Raw genomic sequence first — 23,247 nt, 5'->3', positions numbered from 1 at the left:
CATTCTTCCCCATCTTCAGATCACTTTGAATAATTTGCACTTTCATGTTATCAACATCAACCAATATGTTTGTTTCATCACTTGCAGAACTATTAGGGTCGCAGTGGTTGCTATTGTGACAGTGCCCTAAAATTCTGCCGGTCAGGCAATATATTTTAAAAGGGGGAAAGAGTGGAGGGTTTTCCGATGGCAGGTCTGCAGTTGTTTCCCCCCATATAACTCCAAAGTAAACATGCAGGAAAGAATACATGCATGTAGAAACATAGAAACATAGAATGTGACGGCAGATAAGAACCATTCGGCCCATCTAGTCTGCCCAATATTTCAAAATACATTTAATTAGTCCCTGGCCTTATCTTAAGTCTAGTATAGTCTTATGCCTATCCCACACATGCTTAAACTCCCTCACTGAGTATCTTTGTGGTTATAACTACTAAATAGTTTTAAACATGAACACAATTTCAGTGGAGTGTTGCTTTAAGCCACCCATAGACTCTAAGCAGAGCATAAACTCTTACTCTATTGTAGTTGTTATGTTGCTTACAACATACAGTTTAATAAATAACTAAAGGTGCCTATTTGTGAAAAAGCTGCAAAAAACAAAAGGGAAGTAATACAAATAATACATAATCATCCCATTTATAGAGTATCAATCGATTCTTCCTATTTTGACAAATTGAGTAAGTTGGTTTTAGAAGTCATACAATGTAAATGTATATACACATGTGTAATCGGGTTTTAGTTGCCTGGTTAGGCTTTTGAGAGTTGTCTGGTATGTTGGAACTTAAAAGAGACTTTAAAGTCCCACTCGACAATGACAGTGACAAATGAGCAGTGATGTGAGAGTGTACTTTGAGGGCACACAATCTATCTCTGGTGGCATGTCACACTAGTAACATCACTTCATTTCATGTTTCCAATTGCAAGCTCCTAATATCTCTTCTAAATAACCAACAGAGAGACAGGCAGCATAAGTTGATGCCAACGTGTTTTTAGATTTAAGAAATTATGGAACTGTTATCTCCTACACTGCAGATTTTTATGGGAGAAAAAAAAAAGGGAAATTTATTTACAAAAATGTTAATCTATAGCTAGCAATGGAAAGGTAGGACAATACAGCAATGATATGTATAGATTGTACGTCAAATATACATTGAAAATCACAGGTGTATATAAAGACTTTTTAAAACGATTTGTTCATGCTTGGTGGAGAGGTGTAACATTGATTACACTGTAACCATAAACTTGCTGGAAAAATTAGCAGATCGCGTATAATTTATAGCAAAGTGGTAATTTGAAATGCAAAATTAAACGAACTCTGTGCTTTTCCAGGTTTTTCGATATATGTCAAATACTCCGTCATATAGGCTGAAATAAGCCTTGCATCTCACTGCTGTTGATCGAAAAGTTAGAATGATAAAGATGCAAATGAGGAATATTTATTTCAATTTATATGAAAGGCACATGCACTGAATAATTTCAAACATTTAGGCTGGAATGAGTCTGGAATTTAGGCTGGAATGAGTCTGAATTTGGTCCAGATTTCACCCACATCGAACAGCCCTGGCTGAAATCTGGACCGAATGCTTCAAATCTGAACTACTGAAGCCCAGATGGTTCAAATCCAAACTGCTTGTGTAAAAAAAAAAAAAAAAAAGACGAAAGAAGAACACGTCTGATGGGAAGTATATATTTTCTTTTCCAGGTATTACTTTAATTGCCCATTTCACTATTGATAAAACAGGGGGGTAGGTAGGATTATGGTATTGAAATCAGGGTTAGGTAGAAGATTGGGGGCCTCTAGCTACCCAAGGGGGGTGAACAAGTCAAGTTTAATTATTTAGAGCCCCCACTTAACGCCTATATGGAGGACATTTGGGTTCCCACCTGCCTTCAATGGTTGGTGACTGGGGGGTGGACATTAGGTCCTCCCCCTAAACATAATAATTATAGTCCTGACCCACTGTGCTCCCCACGCCCTTATAACAGCCCCCACCTGCCGACCATGGTTGAGGGCAGGGGGAGGACATCCTTTTTTTTTTTTAAATTTAATAGCAGAGAATTCGAAGTGATCTGTCTACCCCACGTTATATATTTTAAAGTCCCCCAACAGATTCCTATAGGTGGGGACATGGGGGGAACCATATCCCCCCATTATTTATCAAGCCACACCCACCAGGCAGGTGGGGGTATAAGGAGGTTTTAAACCACCCGGAATATGTATGTCTTACTGACCCTCCCTCCCACCCCCCATAGGCTTTTTTTATATCAACTTTTTTAATGTGGTGGCTGGCTAGCAAGCGCTGGCCAGCCATTACAAAACGAACCCTTGTGGCACTGTGGGTTACTTAAAGGGACACTCCAGGCACCCAGACCACTTCTGCCCATTGGAGTGGTCTGAGTGCCAACTCCCACCCCCCTAACCCTGCAAGTGTAATTACTGCAGTTTTTATAAACTGCAATAATTACCTTGCAGGGTTAAGTCCTGTTCTTAGAACACGAAAAGGGTTTTAAACAACGCTGGACATCCTCACGCTATGTGAAGACCTCCAGCGTCGCTGAAACCCTTTATAGAAAAGCATTAAATAATGCTTTCCTATGGGGAGGTCTAGTGCGCGCGGAGCAGCCATTGCCGCGCATGCGCATTAGGTCTCCCCCGCCAGCTGACATCGGCAGGGGAAGAGAGTAGATGGAGCCTGACCCAGCGCCGAGGGACATCAGCGCTGGACTCCGGTAAGTCACTGAAGGGGTTAGAAACCCTTCAGCAACATGGGATGGGGGGTGGGAGGGAGGTAGAGGGGCACTGCGGGGTCCTGCAGTGCCGGGAAAACGAATATGTTTTCCTGGCACTGGAGAGTCCCTTTAACCATTTGCCTACAGCCTGCTAGAGGACAAACTAGTACTTAAAATTATCATTCATGTGCAAAAAAAGCAAGTTAACAATAATTTGCAAATTTGCATGATGACGAATGCATTCAGTTTATCAAAATCGGTGCTTTGTAAATATTCAGAATCTTATACTTTGTATAGGATTTGAAAGTGAAAGCACTGATTTTGTTATGGACATACAGGTGAATGCTGCAGATATGCTCAAGCTGACTGAATTCTGACCATATTTGGCTTTGGTAAATATGAAAATTGCCATTGCAGTTGGAATTCTGTTATTTTCACTGGATTTTCTACATGTGGTCAAAATCCTTTCTCTAAGGAATATATCTGTTAGATATTAGCCCAGCGGTTCCCAAACTTTGTGCCTTGTGACACAGGGGTGTCGCGGAATGTTTCCCCGGTGCTCTGATTAAAGCACTGGGGAAACATTACTACTAAACAGGGGCCCGGACTGGCTCCCTGTAATGTCGGCCGGGTGGGAGGAAATGACAGCCTGTCACTTCCTCCCAGCGTCATGCAGAGAGACAGGACGGGAGGGAGAAAAGGCAGTCACAGTGTGAGGGGAGAGGAGCATGAAGAGCTCCAGACCCCTCACTCCCACAGCAGCAGCAGGACTCTAAGCCACATTCCAGACACATAAGGTAAGCTGAAAGTAGGGTGGCTGGAGATATAAAAAAAAAATCACTTGTATGTGTGTTAGTGTGTGTGTGTGTGTGAGAGCATGAGTGTTTGTGTGTATGGTGTATGTGTCAGGGTGTTTGTGAGTGTGTGTGTATATATATATATATATATATATATATATCAGTGTGCTTCTGTGCATGTGCGTCTGTGTGCCAGGGTGTGTGGTTTTATGTCAGTGTGTGGTTTTATGTCAGTGTGTGTATCTGTGTCATGGTGTGGGCATGTATCAATGTGTGTGTGTGTCAGGGTGCATGTGTGTATATGTCGGTGTGTATCTATGTGTGTGTGTATGTGCTGTTGTCTATATAAATGTGTGTGTATGTGTTGGTGTATTTATATGAATCTGTGTGTTAATGTGCATGGATATCCGTGTAAGTATGCATGTATGTGGTAGTGTATGTGCATACATCCAAGCAGTCACCAACACAACAAACAAGCACACTTCTGCAATCTAACACAAATACATCACACAAATGAACATCCGCATTTAAAAGTGAACATTACATTCAGACACACTCCTGCAATCAAACGCAAACATTACATACAAACACACTCCTGTATTAAAACACAATGACTATGTACAAGCACCCCTTTGTAGCGTTATTTACCTTATCCAGGGGCCGGTCGCGGTCCTCTCTTTGAGCCGTGCGCGGTCCTGCAGCACGAGCCGTGCACGGCTCATCCGACGGCTTCACTGGGAAGGCGGGCAGTGACCGCGGGAAGCAGTCACGTGTCCCGCCTGAATCTAAGAGCGCGCCACAGGTCTCGGGCGCGCTCTTAAAGAGACAGTGGGAGCCTAAATTGTCAAAAGGCTCCCATTGGCCCCTGTCATGCCACACTCCCCATACACTTACCTTTTGGGGGTGTGGATATGACAGGAGCCAATCAAATTAGTTTTGAAGCTATTTAATCTTACCTCTACCTTTACGCCCTGCCCTATTGTGGTTTCTGTTTCAGTTCCCTTTAGCGCTTGTTGTGTTCAGTTGTATTCCTTCGTATTGACCTTGGCTTTGTTTCTGACTACGTTATCTCTTTATCCTTATCTGTTCTGTTTGCCGGCTTACTGTTTACTGTGTACCAGACCCCGGTTAGTCCTAGTTTACGCTGTCTCTCTGTGCCCCTGACCTCGGATTGTTCCTGACTCTGTCTCCTCTCATATACGTCAAGTCTGGCCATTCTAAGGTCCGGTAGACGTATCTCTCCTCTGTGTTGTCCTTTGTTTAGTTGAATTCTGCGTGTTGGGGATATATTCGTTACACCCTTCAAACACCAACACTGTACATTACACTACAGCGCCAGTAAATGCTGCAGCGCTGAACAGATATGCAACCTAGAAATGTTGACATGGGGTGCCTTGGAAAAAATACTGAAATATTAAGGGCGTCTTGAACCTCAAATGTTTGGGAACCACTGCATTAGCCTCTAAAAATGCCAAACAACAAGTAAGAATGAAATAATCAAATTAATTGCCTGAAACTTTTCCAGGGTTGCTCCTCAAGGTGTCCATAAAGGTGGTCATGGTATACATCTCCTTCCATATTCTGCTCAAGTGATGGATTTCTGGTTTTTGCAATAACACTTCCTGAGCATCCTGATATGCCCTCGCTAGGCTGAGGTGAAAGAGAAAATGATTTGTTAGGAAATGACAAATGAACACAAATTTATAAAATATTAGCGATCTGTTATAAAAAAATAAAAATAATCTAAATGCCACTCGTAGATTAATTGTCAATGACTCAATAATATGTATGGAGCCATAATCTGATAATTGTATCCATTTAATAGGGGGAAAAGGTTACCGTCTGTAATGCAACTGTGAGAATCACCATATCATTTATTGTGAATTGAGGTCAAAGTTTTTGACAATATTGCCATGTGAAAAAATTGGTGAGTTGGAATAGATTTTTGATTTATTGGTATTTTATTATTGTGATCTATAATATGCAGGTTTGGTTTCCAGGCCAACTCAGTCCATTTTTTATTAAAGAAATATACAAATGGTACCTAAAAATCCAAATTGGCTACTTTACAGCTAAAATTCAATTGTATGCCATGTTTCATACAGCTGTCAACATCTAGTGTACATGTAAATAAAAAAGCATGTAAATATTTCCAAAGATTGAATTTCGTCGCTGAACAAGTCCCTTCTTTGTACGTTAAGAGATATCATGGCTCACAACATATCTACGGCTAATACATAGTAACAAAATACTTCAAACTGTATGCTTCAGAGATCAGTGAGATATTGACAAGGAAATCCTGACATCTTAATGAAATAACATGTTGCTCATGTAGTAAGACTAAAACTCACAAGAACTGTGACTTAAAGAGTGAAGGCCACTGGACACCAGGGAGATTTCTTCTCCACGATAAAGGATATCCAATATCCATTCATGATTACGTCTTTCCAATAAATACTTTTGTCAACAAAATATTACTGGTGAACCTGCACGTACATACCCTGAGAGCTTAAATACAAATTATGTGTTGGACTTTCAACTACAATGGGTTTCTGACTTGAAGAACCATTTGTGGAACCACATGAGGGTATGTATGTAGCACTTCAAATTTTGATGAATACCATACCACCCATTTCCTTATCGTACATGCCAAATATCTTCTAACAGCCAGTCTATGCTCACAATGAGCTTTTTGTTTTCTTATGACAAAAGAAGGTATGTGCAGTGAATTGCACCATAGCATTTTCTTGCAATTTGTTCTTGTTTTGTTGCCACTTGACCTGCATTTGATACCTGAAGTCTACGTCTTGTGTGTGTTTGACCCTGGGGCTGTGCAGGCATCATTTACATTTTCCTCACTGTTGTTAAACGAGGATTCTGACATTGTTATGACTACATTTTAAACAGCAAAAGAAAATATTTCACATTGAATGTTCCAACAAATGTTTACTGTGCTCTGTATTGGGATTTGGTTATATTTAACTTTTCACTTCCTTTAAATCTGTCTAATTTGTTTTAAAGATCACGCAAAACCCAGTTGTAACGGATCCTTACAAGTCCCTAGTAACTTTGAAGCAAACAAGGGAATTACAGTTTAAACCTCCATTCATTCCATTGTCTCCTGTTCGCATGGTTCCGTACGAATTCTGTGTGTGTAAAATATAGGTGGCCGCCATTTCGGGACTTTTACACGTGTTCGCGGCCATCTTGTGCACGAACAGCGGTGTTTGCCTGTAACCGCATGGAACTGAAAACGGATACACAAACAGGCGAACACCGCTGAGTCCTCCAGACCTCCATAAATTCGTATGGGAACTACCGAACGTCCCACCATTCGGTAGTTCTACTTCACCATCTATGGGGATTTCAGCGACCACCGAGATTCGTATGGATGACCAGGTTTTCGGGTCTTTTTACCGTGCGAACGGAGACCGACCGCAAGGCCAAAACTCATGGAACTAATTTCGGCTAGTTGGTCTGTGCGGTCGGTCAAAACTTTGGAACACTGTATCTCCCGAACTATATATCCGAATGGGCTGATTTTTGGATATATTGTTCCCCTGAAGGAGAGCTATCCAGCGATACCTGTTTTTGGGGTACATCCAGAACTTGTGTCAAAATGTGGACATTTTAATTATGTTATGTAGTTATCTGAGGGGAGGAGACGTGGGGGTGTTACCATATGTATTATTGGTTGTTTTCATCCTCCCCCTGGGAGTGTCCTGTATGTATCTGTTCCTAATAAAAAGCAGGCTGGATGTTCCAGTCCTCAGTTCATCTTGACCCTTCAAAACGTAGCCTCGTCTCGTTCTTGGAAGGGGATTATTTGGGAAGATTACTCTGTTCCTGTTTGCAGCTGAACCTGATTCTCTCTGGATATCGTGGATGGGATTATACCAGCTTGACTTCTCCACAGCAGCTTGCAGGGAAAAGGACGTCTCCAGCGGCAGATACCCTCTCAATATCTGGGTAGCCGTTACACCAGTGTATGCCATTGGTGTCGTGTCTCACTTAATATAATGTGAGATTCACCTGAGGAAACCACATAAATATGATAAAGGAGAAGGAAAATGTCTACTAGAAGACAATATTCCTTGTAGCACATTTTTGTTCTACGTGGGTCTAATGAGCTGAAATGCATCATATCATTTTTGAGGTCATCAACCTGATCATCAGGCTGGAATGGCTAAGTAATGTTAAGGAAAAATAATTTCTAAAGTGAATAATTGTATTTGTTAAAGATATAATGATTTATCTCAGAATGTGGCTAGTGGATGGTTGCTGTATCTAAAAGACATGTTGGTCTGCTCATCATTCTGCTAGAATGTCAGAAGTTATGATGCTAATATTTTGCCACTTTTCCCCTTTGGTGGAATTATCCTTCACAGGAAAGTTTTCTTCCAGACTTAGAACTCTTTTAAGAGTTCATAGTTTTTGGAATTATATTGGGTAAACATTTCCCCAATATGTTATATAGCAAGATAAGTAAATACATTTTGTAGAAGGTGCCAATGTATGGCATTCAGTAATTTCCTCACCATACCATGGTTCATAGGACTTAAACCTCCTCAACTTAAGCTAGGAAGACCAAACCTTGGCAGAGACTGTGTCTTCTAGGTTGATCATAAAAATGAATCTTCCACCACTAGATTAATATTGGAATGAACTACATCAGAATGATGTGATATACTTTACATTATTTTGGGGGGATCGACTATTCCAACTGTTGCCCCATTCCAAAATCGGGGGCACCTTAAAATAAAATTTTATGACATGGTCGATCTTTCAAAACATTTTTTAAAATAATGTGGTTATATACAGATAGCTATTTATATCAGAATGGAAAATGTCATGTGCATTTTACAATTGTTACAAAATATATTTCTGAAATCAGACACGCTGTTATTTTATCTATATTTAGGCTACAAATGACAGGTTTGATAGGGAAACTCCAGGAATGGACGCAGAAGCCATTAACTGCTCCTCTCTCAAAGATATGTCATGACGTTAAAGTGCAGATTCATCCATTAGAGACAAATTTATTCTCTTGCACACTATAGCTGTCTGACATTCCATTCACCAGATTATGGTTGTTGCCTACAGCAATCATAGCTGTATGGCCAAGCAAGTATAATTCATTGTTGCATCATAGAAATATTGTTGATGGGCAATGTATATGTAGCGGAGCCCTAGTACTAGCAGGGACTTCCTCTCCACAAGATTACCCAAGAGTAAAATCAGGAACAAGAAAACACCAAGTAGATATTCCACCTCCTCCCTAGCAACTGGACGACACACAGTTCTGGGAATACAACTGGTTTTATTCCTGCCACACACGGCTTTTATACATTGCCCCTAGGATGGGGTTTCTTAGTCACAATTACAGTGCTTTTCTACCCAAGATCCTCAGATACAGAAACATCTACAATATTTGAAAACATCCAAAAATAAATTTTAACTTCAGAACCCCACAAAAGTCATGTCACTGAATAGCTTGGATCTGATCACAAACTTTCCCAAAATTATCACTCAAATCCCTTTGGTGATTTAGGGAACGCCATTCGAATGAAGTTTTGACAAGTCGGCCACGAGGTGATGTCCGAAAACAGTTCCAGAGAAAACAAGGCAACGACCGGTCATCTTTTGGTGGTTCTACCACGAACACTGATGAATCTATTCCCTGGCTGTTAGTATATGAATGCTCCCCATGTTCGGTAGTTTATGCCTCTCGGATGACATTCTTCTAACTGTTCGGGAAGTTGCATGGGCAGTGGTATCAATTTCCTGGGCATTCACGGGGTTGCATATCCGAAATTAGTTCCACGCCGTTGACGACCATGTTCCACTGTTCTCGTTCAGGAGACAAAATGGCCGCCAATTGTTTGAACACGTGCGTTCGCTTATACGAACGGCGGCCACACAGGTAAGGCACTTGAACTAATAACCAATTTGTGGTTAACAGCAAGGGGTGGTCGTGATTATGAAGGTGCGAACAAGGGGCCACACAGCAAGGGGTTTGGTGAACGAACGGGGCATACGGACAGCCGAACAAAAAGGGGAATAAAAGTATATTGGAGTTCTCCATTCTGCTACAGTATACATGGGATGACTACCTAGTATAGGCAGTATGGCTGATTACAGCACTGGAAGGGTTATTTGACTGTGTTAAGTTAGAGGAATTTGACATCTGTTGGCACAGCAGGGGAGGGTTATAGGTGCCCATTAAAATAGAAACACTTTTTTTATGAACTCTTTTATAAAAATGTTTAAATTGGCCAATAGGGAAGTGCAATCAACCAAGACTTTCTAGAGTTATGCCTTCCCTCCACCCTGTACCTCCTTCTCGGAGGGTTGGAAACGATCGGACAATAGGGTATAAAGCCCATGGAATGCTAATGAGCCATGTGCTTACCTTGTGAATCAGATCTAATCTGGATGAGAGACACTTTTTTTAATGGTGCTCCTCCGATCCGAAAATTTCTGTCATTGTAACAGTTAAGTGAGTAATTGGGATTTCTTGCATTTTTTTTCTTTTTTAAATTTATATTTTATTGGTTTTGTACACAAGGTATACAATGTATCATTCAACTGAGATTGGTGTAAGCAAGATAAACAATATACTTGTTATAGGTAGGTAAATGCAAACAAGGAACGACATTTAGTGTGCTATAAAGAAGGAATAACAGTGTGTGGTGTCACTGATGTCGCAGTACTCAGAGGTATTGAACACAAGATTAGCAGGTAAACATTGTGGATTTCTTTACTGGCATAGAAAGAACATAGAAGTAACACTTGGAGAAAGTGTTTTACGTGTGATTCTAATGGGAGTTACAGTCTCGTGTACGGCCTATCGGTGATCCTGCAGATCTTTCTCACATACAGTCCCTTGTATGACTGAGGAATGCCCTCTCCAGAGCCAGTGTCTTCCATTGAAGTTGACTCTAAGCTCTGCATCCTTATGATGGTTAGTTGTCAGCCCGAGGATGCGGAGAAATGACTGAGATCATTGCCGAGGAGCGGGTTAAGGTGTCATTCACACGAGATACCACCTATGAGTCTCCCGGACCCCATCGGTATTTGATGGATTGGTCGTGCAGCCGTTTAGCTACTGGAGCCAGTCTTCTATTTTCGGCGAGGACCGGGAATGGTAAGTCACTGTAAAGCGAGATAGAGTGTCCTTCAAAAGTCACTGTGCCCATCAATCTAGACCCATTTATTATTGCAGTTCTCACAGTTATGTCGGTTGCCTTTATTTGGGGGGCATCATAGCTGTCTTTAAGGCCCATAGAGGCTATGATCTTCTGCAAAAATAGAAGCAGGGCGTCCCCTCTGACTCTTTCTGGCAGCCCTCTTAAGTGGACATTGCAGAGACAGTGCCTGGGTTTAAGGGAAAGTACTGTCTACTGTAGCATGTGGACCTGGGTCGTGAGTCCCTCCAGCTGACTTTTAGTCTGGCTGTGTTGCTGGTCCCGCTTAGCCTGGCTTTGTGAGGCCTCCCTCTTCTCCACCGCCTGTACCCACTTACGGATGTCACTGACGTCGGCTTGAGTCTGCTGTAGATCAGCCTTATCTTCCGCATGGCTGTGAATAGTCTCTCCTTCGTGGAGGGGGAAGAGTCATCCTCTGAATATACTCCGCCAGGGTCTGGAGAGGTAGGAGATTCCCTTTCTTCACCAGAGTCCTCTGAGATCTCCGGGCTGCATTGAGGCTCGGACGCCATCTTAGGTGGTAACGGCGGCGGGGGTCTCTCAAAAGAGAGCCTGATATCAAGCAGGTTAGTAGTCTCTGGTCTCTGATTTCTCCTGTGTTTGCACCCCAGCGTGTTCTCTTTGTTTCTTTGGGTCAGTTATGTCTAAATTGGTGAGGCCTTTTCGGAGCTCCACCGAGACGTGTCCTGTAAGTTGCTTGGTCGGCCACACCCCCTTTCTTTTTCTTTTTAACTGTTGTTGGTGTAAATCATTTGTACCTAATTTTATTATGAATGCACTGTGACTATTTTTGTTCATAATAAATATTCATTTATTAAGTTCTGAAGAGACATATTTGATAGTATTTTACATGGATATTTTGGTAGCTTGTGTTTGTGGGCATTTTTTTTTTGTCAATCTTTATTTTTGACGTGCAGAGATGTACAACAAGCTTATGAGGCCATGACAGCGATTACAAGCTATTCAATAACAGACATAATAGAACAGTGTCATGGAATTCAGAATAAATGCACATTTTTTGTATATAAAAAATCAAGCAAGATTTAACATAATTACAGGAAGGTTAGACTACATGTCTGAGTTACTGCACATTTGTAAATTATATTATGTCAAGATGAATGCATAGCGTTCTAAAACTATAGCAAATTTCAGCAGCAAGAGGCTGGTCAGTAGAGCTTACTAGTCATGGTATCATAGGTAGAGGTTTAACAGGTGATGACAGTGGCAGCGTACCTGAGAAAGTACGTATGGTATGCGCGTTCAGTAAGTCAGTCCCTGGCCACCCTATGCCCTCCATGCAAACAACGCAGTTCAGCATGGTGGTGATCTGCAATCGGACCCAAGCACCAGCCCAAGTTTTGTGGGCCTTTTTAATCTGATTTTGCTTGGCGAACCAAGATATCCCATTTATATAGTTTTGGTGGTGGCAGCTTTTGAGTATACTTGAGGTAGAGTGCGTCATGACAGTGGCCAAAAGCTAAATTGCCAACTGTCACAAAATGGAATTTCAGCTGGTCTTTTGCCAACCAGTTTTGAAAGCATCATTCTAGAAAAGCTGGGGATTTAAATTTTGACCATGTCCAATTCAAGGAAAGAAAATGGAACATTAATCAGAATCCATAAGACATCACCATGTCAAGAAATACTCACCCTTCTGATACTCGTATTTAATAACAGTGGAAGTGGAATGAACAAAATATGTGAAATGTAACCAATGGACGTGTAAACAATTGCCAAAGAAAAACCCAACTCAGAATATAGATAAATATGCTGCTTTAGCTTCACTGCCATTTACCACATTCGTCTTATGGGTACTGACAATACTCAGGATCTTCCTTTAAAACAGATGATTCCTGATCAGCAGGATTGTTATTGCATTGAAGAGAATGTTTCACCCATGGATGAACCTGCCCATTGACATCATGCCATAGTTAACATGAAAAATTACAAACAAGAGTAATGTCTCAGTGAAACATCACAAGAATGTAAATATGTTGGTATCCTGGCTCATCCTTTAATACAGGCATGAATGCTTACATGGAATTGTTGTAGTTTGAAACCACGCCAGGGGCCTCTCCACGTGTAGGGCTTCTAAAACAAGGATTGTTGGTATTACAGAAAATTCCCTGTAACCATGGTAACATTCCAGCAGAGGGCATTGCCTTGTTTGGAAAATGACCTGTTCAAATCAAACAAGAAAAGTTTTGAATTAATAAAATAATAATTGGGAGGGAGAGGGGTGGGGGAAGCTTTATTTTTCAAAAAGGGTACTTGTTAAAATCATCATAAGGTGTTCACACTACATTCCTTTTAGGCTATGTCTACTTAAATAGTTTTATTTTCCATTGGTCTGGCTTTTATCTGCTTGAAGGCATGCATAAACTAAACCCAAGCAAGTTGAGGGGCACGTCTTGACGTCTAGCGTTCCATAATGAGCCCTGGAAACTTTCTTACCCATGATAAGGTAATACAGTTTCAAACAAATATACTAAATCATTATCTCGGCTTAGCAGCAGGTCAATTGCTGCATTTCTTAAAATCAAAACACACTCGAAGAACGTGATAATTCAAAGTGAGAACATTCCATTAGGACCAATACAGTAGTTCTTTAAAATGGACATCACACATAAAAAAATGTTTTTGTTAATCAGAAGGGAGTAAATGTTTATGTTGTGATAAAAAAAAAAATTCAAAAACATCTCTGGGGGCATCACCTACACACTCATAGTACCATAACAATTACAATGAGCTTTACACACTATAACTTACACAATGAGCTTTGATTGGTATCTCCTGTAGAGTGTTCCTTTAACAATTTTCTAAATGTGTGAAGTGTTACTTTAAATGGTCCTCCAACCATCATAACCACTACAGCGTGCTGTATTTATGATGGTAGGTGTACCCAGATTATGTTCCCTGGTAATGGGGAAATCGGTGTATAACACCTAATACCTGATAGGAAGGTCAAGGAAAGCCAGAATCCATAATATATGAAGGACAAAGTCAGGTCAAGGAAGCCAGAATACAGAATAGTCAGGGTAAAGCCGAGTGAAATGCCATTATTGACAAGAAGATAATATAAACTCACTAATAGGACACTAAAGATCCAGAACAGGGTACTGTGAAGGTGGTAAACTATACTTATGTAGGCTGGGGGCATTATTGCGGTGTAAGGGGGTGGTGAAAACTAGAGGAATTGGTGTCAGTGACATCATGACACCGGCATTCGTTCATCGAGTCATTAAAAGGGGCATGAGCACAGGGTCTGGTGTCAGAGAGGCCAAATGAGTGAGCAGGGACTGGAGAAACAGTGGTCTGTCGCATTGGGGGACCATGTGCTCGGGGGACCGCTGAGGTAATTATCGGATTGCTGGTATGAGATACATTGTTACATTTATTGTTTTCCCTCCTGAAGCATATTTCTATTGAGATGATAGATTTTTATACACTTAAGGGTAGCACTTTTCATGTACCATCCATCAGTACAAAGATGTAATGTGTCCAGAAAAACATGGATATATATATATATATATATATATATATGGTAATGGTAGCTCTAATCGATTTAAGTGAAAAGAGGGTGATCATATCATCTATTGTCAAGAAAAAAAAAAAATGCTTACATTCATGCTGGCCGTACAAAGGATTGGCATTTCTGAGCCACACTAGGACCAAGATCAGCGACAAGGGCCATAAAATCTCCACAACAAACCGAAGCTGGTGAAATGGAAAAGATTTAATTCAACAAGAAATCACATTAACTGTGTGAATTGGTTTAAATGAATACATACAAAAAGAATGCAATGCAGCAGGACACACGAACAGGCAAGAATATAAGATTAAGAAATCAGAACATATCTCACAACCATTGGTTTTGTCTGGGAGACAGATTGAACATAAAAGAAACATAGTGGTTATGTTTATAAAGTGTCGTGTGCTGAAAAATGGTATAATGCAGCGGTTCCCAAAATGTGTGCCGCGGCGCCCCAGGAGGACGTGCACACAGGGATGCAGCGGAATGTTTCCCTGGTGCTATGTTTATAGCACCAGAGAAACATTACTACTGAACAGAGGCCCGGTCGTGTGCCGCAATCCTTTAAGACTGAGACTAGGCACCTGTAAAGTTGGCTGGCTGGGAGGAAGTAACAGCCTGTAACTTCCTCCCAGTATCCTGCAGGGAGACAGAGGGGGAGGAGGCAGCCACAGCATCAAGGGAGAGGACTACGAAGAGCTCCAGACCCCTCCCTCCCACAGCAGAAGGACTCCAAGCCACCCTCTTGGCACATAAGGTAAGCTGGGGGGAACAGGAGCATGGCTGGAGATAAAAAAAAAAATCACTTGTATGTGTGTGTATGAGTGTGTATTTGTGTGAGTGAGTGTGTGTCTGTCAGAGTGTGCATCTGTGTATATATATATATATATATATATATATATATGTCAGTGTGCTTCTGTGTCTGCACACACATCTGTGTATGTACATATGTGTGTCAGGGTGTGTGTGTATCTGTGTCATGGTGTGGGCATGTGTCAATGTTTGTGTGTGTCAGGGTGCATGTGTGTATGTCGGTGTGTATCGGTATCTATATGAATGTGTGTGTTAGTGTATTTACATCCATCTGTGTGTTAATGTGCATGAATATCTGTGTGTGTATGTATGTATGTGGTAGTGTATATGCATACAGCCAATCAGTAAAACACCAGCACAACATACAAGCACACTCCTGCAATCTAACACAAATATTACATACAAACACACCCCTGTATTCAAACTAAAAAAATATACAAACACACCCCTTTACTCAAACAAAAATACTTAACACAAATGTACATCCACATTTAAAAGTGAACATTATATTCAGACACACCCCTGCAATCAATGCAAACATTACACACAAACACACCCCTGTATTAAAACACAATAACTATATATACAAGCACACGTTCAAACACCAACACTGTACATAACACTATAGCGCCAGTAAATGCCGCAGCCCTGAACAGATATACAACCTAGAAATTTTGACATGGGGTGCCTTGGAAAGAATACTGATATATTAAGGGCGCCTTGTACCTAAAAAGTTTGGAAACCACTGGTATAATGTATTAAATGTGGGGCAGTTACCATGGGAACTTGTCTAACCACCAGGCACATTACTTTGGTCATTACGACCATTTTCATCACTTTTCAGACCAGACACTTTTTATTCATAACCTTCATAACATCTGATGACTAGGACCTTATATGGCCAGATAGTTGTTGTTACCCTGAAACGATGTTTACTTACTGCCTGGCTGAAATCTTCACTAACGAGGGAATTCTTAGGAGTTCTAAGTGAATTTCCAATGTTTGGCTGAAAAAGCTGAAGGAAAACAGTTTCCAGTTTGGCTACGTTGGTCTACGATTTGAAATTCACTGAATTCCTGACATTTCACCTTGGTAAATACACCTGATCTGTTTCACATGAGCTGAAGTGCAACAGCATGCACATAATATAGAGTGGATTTTCCAGCAATGTTACTTATAAATCTTGCCTCTTAACAAATTTACCTCTATATTCATTCATAAGATATATTAAAGTGAGTTTTTTGTTTTTTTTACTTTTTGATTTTTTTTACTCACCTTGTACCTGAATATATTCTCAGTGTGTTAGCCAATAAAGACTATCAGGGTTATGCACTAAAGTGAAAATTACTGGGAATTCAATTGTGAATTTGAAATGCCAAAATACCCATACTGAAAACAGAATTGACCTGGAGAATTTTTCTAATTCAGCTAATTTGGGCTAAATCTTGAAATTTACTTAGAATTTCCTGCCTGAATTCTCACTTCAATAAATAACCCTGTTGGGTTGCCAGATCACAATGTTTCCAGGACACATATCAATTCTTCCTTTGTTGACAAACATCGCATGAAAAGTGCTTCCATTCAGTCTGCAGCATTCATATCTGCAGGATTATTGTATTACTGACTTTCTTTCCTATCAGGAGCAGTTGAATGCCACATTTCAGGCCAGCACTTTTCATGTGCAGTCTGTTGCTGTGTACAAGTGATTTGTGTCCTTTAAAACAATGCAAGGCTGACAACCCAAAACCAGGACACCTAAGCTTCACTCAAGGTCGTATTTCCAGATTATTGTATTTTAAGGGGGATCGTAGTTCCAGCATTCTGTTGAGCAGGGTTTCAAGTGCTGCCTGACAGAATGTGGAATTCACAAGTTTCCTGAATTAAATCAATTAATTAACCAGAATGGTTCAGGTGAGATCTCAGTAATAATTAATAGTTTTTATTCTGGTGAGACTAGCTGTCCTTTCAAACTCTGCCCAAACGTATGTCAAAAGCATAACATGGTGACCTAGCACACTAATCACAGGGATATTATAATTATAAGGTGCAGGGAGGGGGGGTTATATCAGATTAAGATGGATATCTGCAGTTACGGATAAGAAGATGTCCATTTTAAGGTGGTCTGGAATAGTCAGCTAACCTAGCAGCCATTAATAATCTACTGACCAGGGATACCTGTGTGGAGTGTTTCACCATTCAGATTTAAGTTCACTGCAAAGTGGAGTTTAGTAAATAAACCATTGAGTTTTAGCTATCCTGCTTTTATCCAATTTTAGATCATTATGGCCCTCGTAAATGAGGACACCTGTCTATTGTATTCAGTGCATCAACTTGCTGCAGTTATTAGCTGCCATACTGTAAGCAATATGTGTACATTAACATACTAAACTCCCTGTAAGATCTCGCTGTGAAATAGCACCTACACATTTAAGCATATGAAAGCCCATGAACGGAGGAGCTATTCTGCAGATATCCCTCTTTCATGAATGTAACTACTAGCAATTGCCCCAAAACATATCCCATAAATGGGATATGTGCCGTGCTCCCAGTGAAATAGGAGGACCAGCTAAAAATAAGTCAAACACTGTTTTAATGTGTAGGTTTAACCACACGTTGACAGACATGTGCTTAAACATATTTATTGTACTGCCAGTCCACTTGTCATTAGATGGGTATTGTCTCAGAAATTGGCATGGAATGATTGTTTAACAGATACTTAAGCTGTCAATCCCCATGCAGCATTTTATTACACAATTTTATGTTTGTGAAAGCATCAATAAATATATTGTCTGTAAATCTTGCCCTGAATAAAGAGGGCTATAGTACACACACGAAGCTGAGTTACAATGACAATACCATAAATAAACAATGGGAAACATGTTGCTCTATAACTCCCCACCAACAGAAACCAAAAACCCATAGTCGGCATTCTAAATGTCTTAAGCAAGAGCGGTAAAAACGTGGCCACCCAAAGCCCAGCTAAACATTGTGTCTGGATAGCCTATAACCTTTCAATTGACCTGAATTTAGACTTGAGAGACATGTACTGCCCTCACTGTGACTTTCTATTCTGTTTAGCTTCTGGGGACACAAGAGAAAAGTCACTAAAAACACAGAGTGAATGCCTAATCAAACACACTCTCTCTGCATGAAGCCACAGGTCACATCATTCACACCCTTTCCTGATTGCCTGTATACATGCGCGGCACTACTTGCCTAGCATACAGGGCTGTCTGTTAGCATGATGTACATATGACCAAGGCTGACATGGTATGCATGTGGGCAGGGGCATGGCTAATGAGGGCTGACAGAAAGGTTTCTAACTTACATTGGTCGCGGCGGGCAGCTGCCCGGTCTCCCTCCGTTCCAGTCCCCAGCGGGTACCTTTTTGCGAGTGTCCTGTCGTGGTTTCCACTCGCTGGTTATCCGAGAGTGTGCTCCTGATCGTGTTTTTTCTGTTATTTGTCTTTGGCTTTGTTTTGACTTCCCTGATTTCTGGTATCCTTGACTTCTGGCTTTCCTCATCGTTGCGTCTCAGTCTGTGTCCCTGACCTCGGTATTTTGACTATTCTCTGGTATGTTAAATCCGGCTATTCTAAGGTCTGGTTAGATGTTATCCTTAGTCTTTAGGTGTAATACAATTCTGCGTGGTGGATCAACTATAATCCTGACATTGCGACAGGGCCATAGATCCTGCAGATTTGTGTCAGCACGTAGCAGCTTGCGAGAGAAGGTAGAGGAAAATGATCATCGCATGGATCAATTTGCCCAGGCTTTCAATACGCTCCTAATACGCATGACTCAATTGCAGCCTGAAGTTTCTCCGGCAGTTACACCCCCGCCTACTGTACCTACACCTATAGTGTATAAGGCACCTACTAACCTACTATCTCCCTATCTCCACCTCCTCCTTTTGAAGGTAATACTCAAGAAGTTTAGGGATTCCTCAATCAGATTGAGTACCATTTTTAAGCCTTATTTGGGTCCTTCCCCACGGATAGAGCTTAAATTGGGTACTTAATGAACCAACTGAAAGGTAAAGCCTTAGCTTGGGCCAATCCATTATGTGAGAGTGATAAGACTATTGCCCATAATTACCAAGAATTCCTTGCAGAATTCAAATTAACGTTTGAACCATTGGGAAGGGAGAACAATGCTTACACTGCCCTAATGCGTCTCCAACAAGTGAACCGTTCTGTCTCAGATTATGCCATAGAATTCCGCACCTTGGCTTCTGAGGTAGACTGGACTAATAACGGATTAATCACTGCATTTGCAGAGGGATTGTCCAAAGCTATCCTTGCCGAAATTGCAGTCAAAGAACTACCAGGGAGGTTAAATTAATACATCACTTATATGATGCATATCGATAACAGACAACTAGAACATGGAGACAACTAGAAATAGAACCAGACGTATGAATATGTCACTAGCACCTCGATTCTCCAATTCTGTTGTCCCTGGCCCTTTTGTACAGTCTGAACCTGAACCTATGCAGTTAGGGGCTATGAGACTGTCAGAGGCAGAGACATAGTTTAGGAGAAAAGAGGGCCTCTGCTTATACTGTGGCAAAAAAGGACACATAAGAAATGCTTGTCCCATACGTCCAGAAAAAGTATGCACCTAAGATCCAATAGGGGACTGGCCTTAGGTGTGATGTATATGTCCCCTGGTACTACCCAAAGTAGATTTCTCCTTAGTGTTGCTGTTCAATATTATGAGATAAGTTTTACGTTCAACGCCCTGATTGACTCAGGCGCTGCAGAAAACTTTATCGATATACAATTTGCCAGTAAACACTTCCTACCCATCAAGGAAAGAGCATCACCTATGGCCATCTAGGCCATTGATGGGAGACCACTCTCTCAGCCTTTAATTACCTACGAAACACTACCACTATAGGAGTGTTACACAAAGAACTCATCACATTTCAGATAATTGCTTCCCCTTCTTGTCCCATTATACTTGGATTCCCATGGCTTGTTAAGCATAACCCCCGTGTTGATTGGCTAAAGGGGAAATACTGGAATGGTGTAAAGAATGTAAAGAGAGATGTATGTCACCTATTACTACTCAGTTCTTGGGCTATAATATCTCGGCCTCTGTTTTTTAGATGGACCCACGTAAACTAGAAGACGTTCTACATTGGCCATTACCCAATGGGTTAAAAGCCATTCAAAGGTTTATTGGGTTTGCAAATTACTATAGGAGATTCATCAAAGGTTTTTCTACTCTGACAGCCCCCATCACCAATATGACACGTAAGGGGGTTAACTGTAATATATGGTCTAAAGAAGCTTTTTAGCTACTTAAGAAATTACTAACTTTTGCTGACATATTGGTACACCCTGACACTAGCAAACCCTTCCTACTAGAGGTAGACGCCTCTGAGACAGGGGTAGGGGCTGTTCTTTCTCAGAGGGAGAGTCAGGATATCCCTTTGCATCCTCGTGGTTTTTTTTTTCTAGAAAGTTGTCGCCAGCGGAACATAACTATGATAGTTTGTCACGAGCGTGGGCTATAGGCCCAGCCGAGACAGTGGGGAGAGCGTGGAAGTGACAGGGTTAATGACACCTCTTCTCTTCCTTGACCACTTTGCTGCCTGGCTACCCTATTTCCTCTCTTCTAACATTCCATCCCTAATTCTCGGGGACTTCAATATTCCTATAAACCCACCTTTGACCTCTGCAGCCACCAAACTACTTTCCATGACTTCCTCCCTCGGGCTATCGCAGTGGGCAGATTCTCCCACCCATGTAGCTGGCAATACCCTTGACCTAATCTTCACTTATGCATGTACAGTATCTAATATCTGCAACACTCCATATCCACTCTCTGATCACCACCTCTTATCATTTGCTCTCACATACCCCCTCACCCAAAAACCTCAGCCTAACCCCCCTCAACTCAGGAGGGACCTTAATTCTCTTGATCTCCAACAGTTGTCAGCTGACATTGATTCACAACTGCTGTCCATCCCTTCCCTCTCCTGTCCTTCACAGGCCATCTCCATATATAACTCTACTCTTACATCTGCCTTGAACACTGCAGCGCCACTCCAAACAAGCACCTCGAGGAGGACCCGCCACCAACCATGGCATACTAAATCAACGCGCTACCTGCAAAGATGCTCCCGTTGTGCTGAACGCTCCTGGAGGAAGTCTCGTACACAATCAGACTTTCTCCATTATAGATTCATATTGTGTTCATACAGTGCAGCCCTTGCCCTTGCCAAACAGTCCTATTTTTCCACTCTCATTAGTTCATGTTCCCGCAACCCCAGGCGTCTCTTTCACACCTTTAATTCTCTTCTTCGCCCTGCTGTGGCCACCCCCAAAACTAACCTTACTGCTGATAACTTCGCATGTTACTTCACTGACAAGATTGAACAGCTAAGGAAAGAATTCTCCCCTCCTTGCCTTTCTGTTTCTCAATCACACATAGATCATGCCTTTCCTACCCTTCAGACATTCTCCCCAGCTACTGACCAAGAGGTGGCTGCTCTTCTTTGCTCCTCTCGCCCCACCACTTGCCCGCTCGATCCTGTCCCATCTCACCTTATTAGATCTCTCTCCACTTGTCTCGTGCCTTCTCTAACACACATCTTCAACTGCTCGCTCTCCTCTGGCATCGTCCCTGCTGACCTTAAACATGCCACTGTAGTACCTATACTAAAAAAAACATCCCTCGACCCATCCACCCCCTCTAACTACCGTCCCATATCCCTGCTCCCTTTTTCCTCAAAGCTTCTGGAAAGACTTGTCTTTAACCGTGTGTCTCATTTCCTCAATTCCAACTCTCTCCTTGACCCTCTTCAATCTGGCTTCCGCCCTCTCCACTCTACAGAGACTGCCCTTATCAAAGTTACTAACGACCTAATCGCAGCTAAATCCAAAGGCCACTACTCCATACTAATTCTTCTTGACCTCTCAGCGGCCTTTGACACCGTTGATCATGCTCTCCTTCTTCAAACTCTTCAATCGCTTGGTCTCTGTGACTCTGTCCTCTCATGGTTTTCCTCTTATCTCTCCCAACGCTCATTCAGTGTCTCCTTTTCTAATGATACCTCCTCCCCTTGCCCTGTCTCAGTTGGAGTTCCCCAAGGCTCCGTCCTTGGTCCCCTTCTATTTTCTCTTTATACTGCCTCTCTTGGCAAACTTATTACCTCTTTTGGATTTCACTACCACCTGTACGCTGATGACACCCAGCTATATCTCTCCTCCCCGGACCTCTCCCCTGCCGTCCTGCAACGTGTCACTGCTTGCCTTTCTTCCATCTCTGACTGGATGTCCTCCCGCTTTCTGAAACTCAATTTTTCAAAAACTGAGCTCCTTGTCTTTCCTCCTCCTAATACTGATCCTCCTCTTTCGCTCTCCCTCCAAGTTTGTGGTACCAACATCAGTCCATCCTTGCAAGCGCGCTGTCTTGGCGTCATACTTGACTCTGGTCTCACCTTTGAGCCTCACATCCAGCATGTTGCCAAATCCTGTAGATTCCATCTTAAAAACATAGCCCGCATCCGCCCCTTTCTTGCACCAGATACTACCAAGGAGCTTGTCCATGCTCTAGTAATTTCCCGCATGGATTATTGTAACCCTCTCCTGATTGGTCTCCCCAATAGCCGTACTGCACCCTTACAGTCCGTAATGAATGCTGCTGCTAGATTGATTTTCCTCTCTAGTCGTTTCTCTCACACCTCACCCCTCTGCCAGTCATTACATTGGCTTCCTGTATGCTATAGGAGTCAATTCAAGGTACTAACTCACACCTATAAAGCACTGAACAACTCTAGCCCCTCTTATATCTCCTCACAGATCCATAGGTATGTCCCTTCTCGGTCTCTCCGTTCTGCCCGTGACCACCTCCTGTCCGTTGTCCGCACTCGTACGGCCAACTCGCGCTTGCAGGACTTCTCGCGGGCAGCTCCCTTCCTATGGAATAGCCTGCCTACCGCCATCGGACTCTCCCCTAGTCTTGCATCTTTTAAGAAGTGCCTTAAAACCCATCTCTTTAGGAAAGCTTATGGCCTCCAAGACTAACCCCTACCTCACATACCTGTCTCTTGCCCTCTCCTAAAGGGCAGCCCACCTTATTTGATTGTAAATTCCTGTCCTAATGTGTTTTACACCCCACCTCCTATAGAATGTAAGCTCGTTTGAGCAGG

The 23,247-nt window shown here is 41.9% G+C and overlaps 1 protein-coding gene across 3 annotated transcripts in view; it reads right to left on the bottom strand.

The window, feature by feature from the left end:
* ABCA4 (ATP binding cassette subfamily A member 4) overlaps positions 1-23,247 on the bottom strand; it is a 181,307-nt gene that overhangs the window by 141,139 nt on the left and 16,921 nt on the right. For all 3 annotated transcript variants that reach the window (XM_063428353.1, XM_063428352.1, XM_063428354.1), the window contains 3 exons: positions 14,362-14,455; positions 12,776-12,917; positions 5,041-5,180 (listed from right to left, as the gene is read on the bottom strand). In XM_063428353.1, coding sequence (XP_063284423.1) covers positions 5,041-5,180; positions 12,776-12,917; positions 14,362-14,455 — 376 coding nt within the window. The remainder of the gene's footprint in view (positions 1-5,040; positions 5,181-12,775; positions 12,918-14,361; positions 14,456-23,247) is intronic.

This window comes from Pelobates fuscus, chromosome 7, assembly GCF_036172605.1.
Source record: "Pelobates fuscus isolate aPelFus1 chromosome 7, aPelFus1.pri, whole genome shotgun sequence".
In the NCBI taxonomy this organism is placed as follows: Eukaryota; Metazoa; Chordata; class Amphibia; order Anura; family Pelobatidae; genus Pelobates; species Pelobates fuscus.
This window is presented reverse-complemented; position numbering and strand designations above follow the sequence as displayed.